The sequence below is a fragment of the Pseudocercospora fijiensis genome, assembly GCF_000340215.1.
Source record: "Pseudocercospora fijiensis CIRAD86 unplaced genomic scaffold MYCFIscaffold_7, whole genome shotgun sequence".
Classification (NCBI taxonomy): domain Eukaryota; kingdom Fungi; phylum Ascomycota; class Dothideomycetes; order Mycosphaerellales; family Mycosphaerellaceae; genus Pseudocercospora; species Pseudocercospora fijiensis.
In genome coordinates this window covers 2641462-2651360 of record NW_006921538.1, presented here as the reverse complement: position 1 = coordinate 2651360, position 9899 = coordinate 2641462, and the positions used below count along the sequence as shown (strand labels likewise).

The following is a 9899-nucleotide window of genomic DNA, read 5'->3' as shown; positions in this document are numbered from 1 at the left end:
TCGACACGACTAGACTTATACTAGCGGAACTTATAATTAGGAGGGACGCCGTTCTTCCTATTAAATTGTCCTATCGTACGTACGGCGTTTACGATTAGGGGTCTGTTTATACTAGGGCAGATCTTCTTGCCCTACGGGCTAAGGCTCTTAAGGATATAACTACGACTTCTTAGGAGGGTCTTACTCGATAACGTCGCCTTCGGGAGGAAGCTAAGCAGTATTTTAATAACTATAATACTATTAATTGGGAACCTCTAAAGGTTGGCGATATAGTCCTTCTATACCGGTCCGAACTAGAGTATAGTTACTTCTATAAGCTAGCCTTTAAGTAGAAGGGTCCTTATAGAGTAAAGGAGGTCCTTTACTCGGGTTCCGTATACCTTCTTTAGGAGCTAGATAGTGCCGCCTTAAAGCACTCTTACCCTCGGGCTAATCTAAAGAAGATCGTTAAGTTACGCGAACCTGCCCGCTCTCCGCCGACCGAGGAGGAAGTTAGTGCTTCTATAGACCCTCTACCGTCCTTAGATGCCTATCGGGAGGAGGATCCTACCGCTATTATAGATCCTGTTCTACCTAAGAACTATGCCTATCCCTAGATTCGTCTTAGTAAGCTATTAGGAATAACTTAAGAACAAAGGGAGGGTTATATACGGATTAACTATATATAGAGCGTTTCCGATGTTAATTCCGATTCTAATAGTAAACTAGACTTCTAGCTATCTAACTCTAACTCCGAGGAGGAACTCGACTAGTCTAGCGACGAAGACCGCCTAGAATTATAGGTATTAAACGACCCCGACCCCGAGACTAAATAATTGCTTGCTCTTCCTTGCCTCTACCTGCCTCTACTACGTTGCTTTCCTTGCCTCTATTAACTATTCTCCGCGCTGTTAATGTAGCGCTGCCCTTTAGCTTTAGTCCTTACTACCTATTCCTAGTTCCTACGGATATTAATACTCTTAGTTATTGCCCTCCTTTGCTTTTACTTTGTCTATTATTTTGCTCTTTTGTCTTTTGCCTTCAATTAATATTGCTATAGCTTTACTCTTTTTGTATTTCCTTAGAAAGAACTGTACGAGGCGTAACTTCCGAATAATACCCCGGGGGTAGCATTCGGAAGCTAGCCGAACCTAACCTCCCGCCCTTCTAGGACTACTTCCCTCTAGTTTCCTAGTCTCTAGCAACCGCCCTTAGGTAGCAACGATAACAAGATACTCCGCTAGAGAAGATTGTTCCTACCCTAATTAGTATTAGTTACGTAGGATACTAAGAAAGGGAGGATCCTTCTTTCTTCCTAGCTCTTAAATAGACGTAGCAACCCTCTAAGAATAGGGACCTTAGGCCGCTAAGCTTAGTGTCTAGAAGAAAGAAGAACGCACGGGCTACGTTTATATGCCTACTGCTATAAAAGGTAATACTATATCTATAACGACAGTGCTATAGGCTAATACAAGCTGCGCTAGGCCTAGGCGATTTGCTCCTAGTTGCCGAGCATCTCTAGAGATAAGCTAATACTACCCCGGGGGTATTATTAGTCCCGCTAGCCTTACTACTATAGATTACTACTAGGTACTCGAACTAACTAGTTACATTTCGAGTGCGCGAGAATCTACGAAAGCTAGAGGTTAACAAAGGCGCGTAGTCGTTACTAGCAATTAGCTAGATCGATTGTTAAACTTTAGCCTACCCTACTAATAAAGGAGTCTCGTATATAGCTTTACTTTTTAGGGTCTATATATAATCGTTATCCGTTTGCTTTACCGGAATACACGGACTACGTTACCTTCGTACCCTATTTAAGGCGAGCCTTCTAAGCTCTTTCTTCTACTCGAATACTAACTAACTTACTACCGCCTACCCCCTCCCCTCTTCTATCTAAACCCTTTAATTATTATTAACAAGCTACGAACGTTTTTTTGCAAGCTCGTTACTAACTCCTTTCCGCTCCGGTTAACTAAGATATCTTCCGGCGCCCTAAATCCGCTAGGTGCTAGTAGCAGTAGCAACCTACTAGCCCTAAACCTAGGCGTACTAGTCCCGATCGAAGCCCTATCCGATAGCGCCTTAGCTGCTGCAACTAGCCTCGAGCACTACTTCTAGATCGTTACCGCCCTTAAAGACTCTTAAGAGAAGATCTAGAACGCTCGCACCCTACTACGCGTTATTAATAGGAATATTAAGAAGGCTGCTATCTTAGTTACGTACGGTATAAACAACTTGCGTTAGTCTATCGGTAAGCGTATCTTTAAGCGCGAGGTTCTTAACGATATAGATATCGAATAAGCCTTTCCTATCGTCTATAGCCTCGAGACGGCTAGTACCTAGATTCGTTTGCGCTTTAAGACCCTCGACTAGGCCTTCGAACATTAGAGAGGACTAAGCAGTCTTCCTAAGAGCCTTATTAACTTCGCCTACGGTAGATAAGAGCGTACTAAGTAGGTCTCTTCGTTCGTTAATAAGTATAAGGTCCGTCGTTAAGGCGCCGAGCATCTTTCCCGTACTATAATCTATCGTATATCTATAGCTAGTAAGAAGGTAGGCAAGTAGTTACTTAACTTGTCCTTTACGCTTAACGACTTTACGATAGCCTACTAGAAGAAGTACTACGATGCGATTGTCTAGGTCGATCTTAATGTATAGACAACTAAGGATCTACTAAAAGAGAAGGGCTATCGCATTAATAGTATAGGCTTTATTATTAAAGGTTAAGAGGCTCCTATCGTTAATGTCCTTAAACGTAAGGCTCTTCGCCTAGAAACTAAGGCCGATACGGCTACTAGTCTTGCGCTCGCTATAGAAATGCAGGCTAAAGATCGTCGCTCGACTCGTAACTATAAGGTCCCTTAAGAAGTTTAAGACGAGCGCGCTAAGGCCGAAGCAGCGCGTAAGAAGGCATTATATACTCGCTAGGCCCTCCGCAAGGCTAGTAGGAAGTATAGCACTCCTTCTAGTACCGACTATAGTACTAACTATAGTAATTCGGATATTAATATACTAGATGCACTACTAGAAGATGTCTCCTCCGAAGGCTCCTTTAGCGAGCGTAGAGATAGAGGCCTCTCGCCGATCCTATTAACTAAGAACATCTATAGTTCTTATAAGGGCGACTCTATTACGTACCTTATTACTAATATCGATATAGTTCCTAAAGCCGATATAGGCAAAGCTCCTACCGCCCTATCTATCTATTAACAGCTCGACGACCTTAGCAAGCTAGGTAAAGAGCGGTTTACTATATATACTAACTATATTAAGAAGGCTACTAAGGTCTGTAGTCTCTATACTAGTACTAAGACGAGTGTCCTTATTAGCCGCCTATTAAAGATTAGACGTAATGTCGCTAATTAAGATGCCTTCGCTGCCCTTAAGGCTAATTAGGCCTATACTAACTGGTTTCCTAGACGCCCTGTTGCCGCCCCGACATCTCTAGAACTCTACGCGTTTAACCCTACTAGTACTATTACTCGCGCCCTTACGCCGACGGATCGCTAGAGCAAGTTCATTACCGGCATCCTTAGCTAAGGCACTTCCTTCGACCGCTTTCGCTAGACTAGTAATACTATCTTCCCTTAAGTCTTTAGTTAGTTATAAGAGCTTCGTAGAGTATATCTTCCTTTCCTTATCGACCTAATATAGGAGGAGTTTAAAATGTACCTTTAGTATATGCGTACGATGCCTAAGTCTAAGTAGGAAGGCCGTAATACCCTTTAAACTTATAGTGTAAGCAACTAAATCGTCCGCTAGCACCCTGCCCTATAGCTCTTAGCTATCGCCCTTCGACCTAATTACGTATACGAGCTTATCTCTATTCCTAAGCCTGCTAAGTTCTTTAAGGTTAGCGGTACTTATAAAAACTGTCTATCTAAGGAGTCTGCTCGTCTCGGACAAGATATAGTTAAGCTCGTAGTAGGCGAGGGTACTAGTTACCTACGTATTAAGGTCTGCCTTATATCTAAGGATAAGACTAGCTACTCTACTATTGTCGAAGGTATATATTAGCCCGAGGTCTTTGCGAACTAGGTTAAGAAGCTTAAGGCTCGTAGCCTAGTCCTACTAAGCAAGATCGGCAAGCTTACTAATAAGTACCTTACCGGCGACGACCTCGACTATATATTCGATAATTAGCCTAATAGTAAGAGGCGCAAAGCGGAGTAGATCCTTAACCCTCTAAAGGAATACGAGGTCTCTGTTTAGATGCTATACCTTCCGTATAGTAATCTAAAGACTAAGAGCAACCGTATATTAATTAACCTAGGCTACTCTCGCGTTATTAACGGCACTAAGGTTAAGGGCTACGAGAACTTAATAGTCTCTTAGGTTGCTAAAGCGCACCGCAATCTAACCGCCCTCCTAGCCTCTAACTCCTTCGTACTATTCGCTTTCCCTACGGCTATCTTAGTCGAAGGCCTCGGCTATATCTCCGACGCCCTAGTTAGTAGGATTCCTTAGTTAAGTTACGTTGTTTAGAACGAAGTTGAATAGATCCTCTAGCTTAATAACGAAGGACTTAAGGAGTATCTATATAATTAGGAGAAAGCTACGACGGAAAAGGCTACTAACCTCCTCGTTAATTAAGCTTTCTACGAGGGATAGTACTTCGGTACTAATAGCTTTAACGTATACGGAGGAGATTTCGAGAGCCGACTAGCAGATAAGGTTATTGCTAGTAAGGATTACGGCGCGTTAAAGCAATAGTAGGTCTATATAGTGTTGCTTAGGAAGTCGTTTTTGCATAATTATAGTATCTAGGATTAATGCTATCCCGGGGGTATTATTGCGGAGTTGTGAAAATGGCCTTAGCTAAGACCGCTAAGGATGTATACATGTTTGTTTTAAGCGCGCAATGTAAAGCGTGTCTAGTTAGATACGAAGAAAGGGAGGGATATTAGCTAGTAACCGGCCCTACACCTATAGGCTAGTTTTAAGCCTATATAAGAGGCCTCCTTCTACAGAGTAGACAGATTATTAACCTCGTATAGCATATTGTTTATATTACACTTCTACAATGCCTATATTGCAGGGCTCTAGTTATTAGCCTAAGCGACAGTCTCGTTATCCTATCTTGCTAAATATAGCTGCCTATATTGCTATAGGTTATGTTACCCTCGGTAGCCTATACTATTGCTACAAGTAGTGGTAGTAGTGTTGGTTCCCGTCCTTTACTATATACGACAAGCTAGCTTTACCTACTAGAAGGACCGCTAACTCCGCTATATTAGCTACATTATCAATCGGATAATATAAGCCTTTATATTTGCTAAGGATAAGGAGTCTACTAAGAGCGAGGAGTTTAATTAAACAGTAATAGAAGATAGCGATACTATATCTATTTCTAAGTAGTTAGACATAGACGTAGACTCCTTTACTAAACAAGGTCTATTATAACGGCTATTCGCACTCGCTAAGCTATTACAAATGAACGACAACTTTAACGTCTTTAAGGAGGTATGTAAATCGTAGCCTTAACTGCCTTATACAACAACTAAGATTCTAGGTAAGATACGCTAGAATGGATAGCTTCTAATAATAGAAGAAGCCCTTTAAACAAGGCTAATTCTAAACAGCTTCTTCGATAGAATGCCGTACCTACGAGAGGCTTAGCTTACTAGCGATAAGTACTCAGTTCTATAGCATACTCGTAACTTCCTTGTGCCCTTTAAGGAGGTTACTCTCAAGCTATAAGGCTACACTATAACACTAGATTTATATTAAGAAGCTATAGAATATATAAGAAGCTACCTTACTTAATTAGCTAAAGACAACGTACGGCGTAAGCCTCTTATCCGCTCAATCCGCCTTGTAAGACAGCTATTTAATAAGTACTACATTCTTAACTAGCAGACTTCCGTCTATATAATAGTAGTCCTTCTATATCTAACTCGTCGACTTGCCTAGCTAAAGAAGCGCTCGGAGGTAGATATTAAGACCTTACTAGTACTTGGAAGGTTGCTTTAAAAGGACTACAATAGCCGTTATAGAAGCCCTTAACCGTCTACTTCTAAAGGCAATTTAGAAGGCCTTACAGCCCTCGAGCGATAGCAAATTAAGTCTCAAACCGACCTCGTTGCTAGTAATAAAGACCCCTTCGAGACCTTTATTTAAGCGGCACCTACTATATTGCCTATTGTAGGCAAAGACAACAAGAACAGGCCAATTCATATAACTGCTATTAAGTGGTAGCTGCAGTAACAGCCTTCAAACCGAGCGCTCGCACAACTAGCTATTAATATATTATTAGCCTTTAGTATATTAGCCGAGTTAGAACGGACCTTTAGTAAGAGCCGCCGCACTATATTATAGGAGCGGTTACAACTCAGTAGCGACTATATCCGGATAAGTGAGTGTTTAAAGAATTAGCTAAGAATAGGCCTAGTTGTAGACATATTATTAGAAGAGCTAGCATTATTAGAAGAGGCGGAAGACAACGACGTAGCGGCTAGATATAGTGTCTTAATCGTTAACTACGCTAACAGTATATAAATACACCTCCTTCTTAGCTATAACGACTACTAGGTTACTAATTATAATTTGATTATATAGTTAATTACTTACAATTAGTTGTAATTGTAATAACCGGCTCGTAATTGTAATAAATCAACAATCAATAACTATAATTAAGAGTCTATAGAATACCTAAGAAGCTACTTTATACGCTTAGCTAGCGAGAACGCTTACCGGACGGTCCTTATTAGGTCTATTAATGTAGTAAGGACGCTATTCGACAAGTACTACATCCTTAACTAAAAGAGCCCTCTCTACGTTACTATAGTATTACTATATCTAAGCCGACGACTTGCCTAGCTTAGAGGCCGCTCCGTAGTAGACATAGACACTACCTTGTTATAGTCTATAGCGCTTTAGAAGGACTATAAGATACGCTTCGGAAATAGCCGTTAACTACTAGCTACGCTATAGCGCTTATTTAAAGGACTATTGGACCTCGAGCGCTAGCAAATTGAGTCTTAAACTAACCTAGTTGCTACTAATAATAACCCCTTCGAAGCCTTCATTTATGCTAGTCTAATAGCACTACTACTAGTTAGCGAGAAGCCTGTTCTTATAAGCCCTATTAACTAGTAGGTTTAATAGCGGAAGACCTACGATCCAGCACTATAGCAACTAGCTATTAATACATTGTTAGCCTTCGCTATGTCCGCTAAGTTAGAGAGGACCTTTAGTATAAGCCGCTGCACTACTAGATAGGACCGTGTACGCATAAGTAGCGACTATATTCGTATAAATAAGTGCTCGAAGAACTAGACAAGAACAGGGGTTGCTAAGGTGCTATTAGAACTAGCTGCACTAGAAGAGGTAGAAGAAGGGCTATTACTAGCCTTATATTTAGTCTTAGGTACTAGTAACAACGACGACGGCTTGTAAATCTATCTCCTTCTTAACCCTAAGCATCACTAGGTACTGATTATATGATTACGTAACTATGAATACTGATTATTCACTTATTATTGACTATGATTGTGATTATAGGCGCTGACTAGTGAGTACTCAGTATTCAACAACTATGGCTGCCAGACGTAAAGATGCAATACGCCAGATCAGTCGCTCTGATCTCTACTGGTGCCGTAGTCACATCGATGCGCTCGTGTGTGGCCAGAGCGTCTGCAATATCGGCGAAGTGGACATTGGCAGGTGGTTCTGCGCGGCATAACGCTGATTCTGGCAAGAGCTCGTTCGAGATGAGCACCAGTTTACACACTGGCGCCAGCGAGAGAATCTTCCGAGTTCGACCGACCGGAGCGTTGACGTCCAGAGGCAGATACGCCAATCCCGCCTTCATGATGCCCATGAATGCGACGATCGCTTCGCAAGATCGAGGCATATGAACAGCAACGAGCCCGCTTGGGGTGGGATGACGAGAAAGCAGCCATCTGGAGAGCTTTTCGGACAAACGGTCAAGCTGCGCATAGCTGAGCCAGCCCGAGTCGTGCCGGACTGCCATTGCATCTGGCTGTCTGATCGCTTGTTCGCGGAACAGCTCAACAACACTGGCATCACAGGGAAAGTCGGTATACTCGATGTTGAAGAACTCTTGCTTGTGGTTATATGCAACACCATCGGATAGCTCAAGGGCGTGCACGTGGACGTGCGGTTCCCTCAACCCGCGGCGGAGGAGCTCCTGGAAGATGGAGCACAGTGAGCTGATTGTGCGAGCGTGATACAATGCTCGGGCGTAAAGCACAGTCCCCTCAAGCCTCTGCCCAGCATGATTGATATGGAGTTCAAGATCAAAGCGTGTCGTCGGGTTCACAGGCTTGATTGTCTCTGCTTCCACGCCTTGCAAATTCGTACGTATCCGCGTCGCCAGTTGGAACTCGCGGTCGGTTGTAGTCTGTCGGCAATTCCGCCGGACGACTGTCTGCAATGAGACGAGTCCAGTATTCCCGTTCCTTGTGCCGTCCAGCTTGTTGTGTGGCGTGCCAAGTGACAAAATCGCAGTATTGGATGGGAAGGGGATCGATCAGCGATGATGGATTCTGCCCCTGGCAGGCGCCGGAGTAGAATGAGGGTGCATTCCCAAAACAGCGGCGAATGCTTCGCACAACGCGATCTCAATGTCGCTCTCAGCACGCCGGAAGATGGTATTTGTAGTCGCAGTATGTCCGGGCAGTAGCGTCTCTGCCCGCTTTGTGAGCTTTCCACGATCGACTTTTCCATTTGCATTGAGAGGAAGTGCATCCATCACAACGAAGGCAGTGGGCACCATATAGGATGGCAGCTTGGATTGTAAGTGCTCACGCACCGAGTCCTTGATCTTGCCATGTTTGAGATGGTCTAGTTGGTTCGTGTACGACGAGCTCGAGACCGCCGGGGGCTCTGTAGGAAAGTGGAAGAGTACTCGAGATTTGTCCCCGTAAGAGGATCGATGTCGATGGAAGACCACGTCGAAGGCGCCCTGTTGTGAGTGCTGTCGAGCCCAACTGACCTCCGTCCGGAAGCCCGCAGCTGTTCCCAGTTGCTCCAGATCGTAAATCTCCAAAGACAAGTCGAGAGACGCCCGGAAGCTGCGTCAGCGTGTGCACGACGTTTTCCAGATAATCACGAGACGGGAAATACTGGGCCACAGAGTTGATGACCACCACATCAGGCCTCAGTCCGTCGAGCTTACCAACATCCGAAGCGCTGCCCACATGTACAGTGGTTCTGCCAGCGAGATGTGGTATGGCATTGGCCATGCGTGTGACGAATGTGGCTGCGGATTGTGAAGGCTCGATGCCGACATAACTCTCGAGCTGGTCTGGAAGATTGAACAGCACCATGCCAGTTCCAGTACCAATCTCCAGGACATGACCCAGGGGCCGGTCGTCGACGATCGTCGCAATGGTATCATCAAGCCATTCGCACATTTCCGCGCGGTCGATCGGCTTGCCATCGTACATCGAGGTCCATCCTAAGAAATCATGCCCAAGTTTAGATGGGTCCAGCTCATGGAGTTCAGAGAACATGTGCTAGTCGAAATGGTACTGCCAGTCACGAACTCGCTCATCCACGTTGTCGGCGTCCTCAACATCATCGGTGTGGCCCACAATGAAGCCGATCATCTCGCACTCGCTGTGCTGCACTCATCGTTGTTGATTACTGAGTACTCACTAGTCAGCGCCTATAATCATAATCATAGTCAATAATAAGTGAGTAATCAGTAATCATAATCACGTAATCATATAATCAGTACCTATAGTGATGCTTAAGGTTAAGAAGGAGGTAGATTTACAAGCTGTCGTCGTTCCTAGTACTAGAGACCGAGTATAAGACTAGCAATAGTAGTAGTCCTTCTTCCGCCTCTTCTAAGGCGGCCAATTCTAATAGCACCTTAGCAACACCTGTTCTTATCCAATTCTTCGAGCACTCATTTATACAAATATAGTTACTACTTATTTGTACGC

The 9899-nt window shown here is 43.8% G+C and overlaps 1 protein-coding gene across 1 annotated transcript; it reads right to left on the bottom strand.

The window, feature by feature from the left end:
* Window positions 1-994: 994 nt before the first annotated feature.
* Window positions 995-9632, bottom strand: MYCFIDRAFT_177297 (uncharacterized protein; the record flags this gene model as incomplete). Its single annotated transcript, XM_007931121.1, has 9 exons — window positions 995-1004; window positions 7458-7488; window positions 7519-8419; window positions 8445-8550; window positions 8587-8632; window positions 8659-8790; window positions 8822-9464; window positions 9495-9567; window positions 9607-9632. The coding sequence occupies 9 exons, from the start codon at window positions 9630-9632 to the stop codon at window positions 995-997; spliced, it is 1968 nt and encodes a 655-aa protein (XP_007929312.1).
* Window positions 9633-9899: the final 267 nt, after the last annotated feature.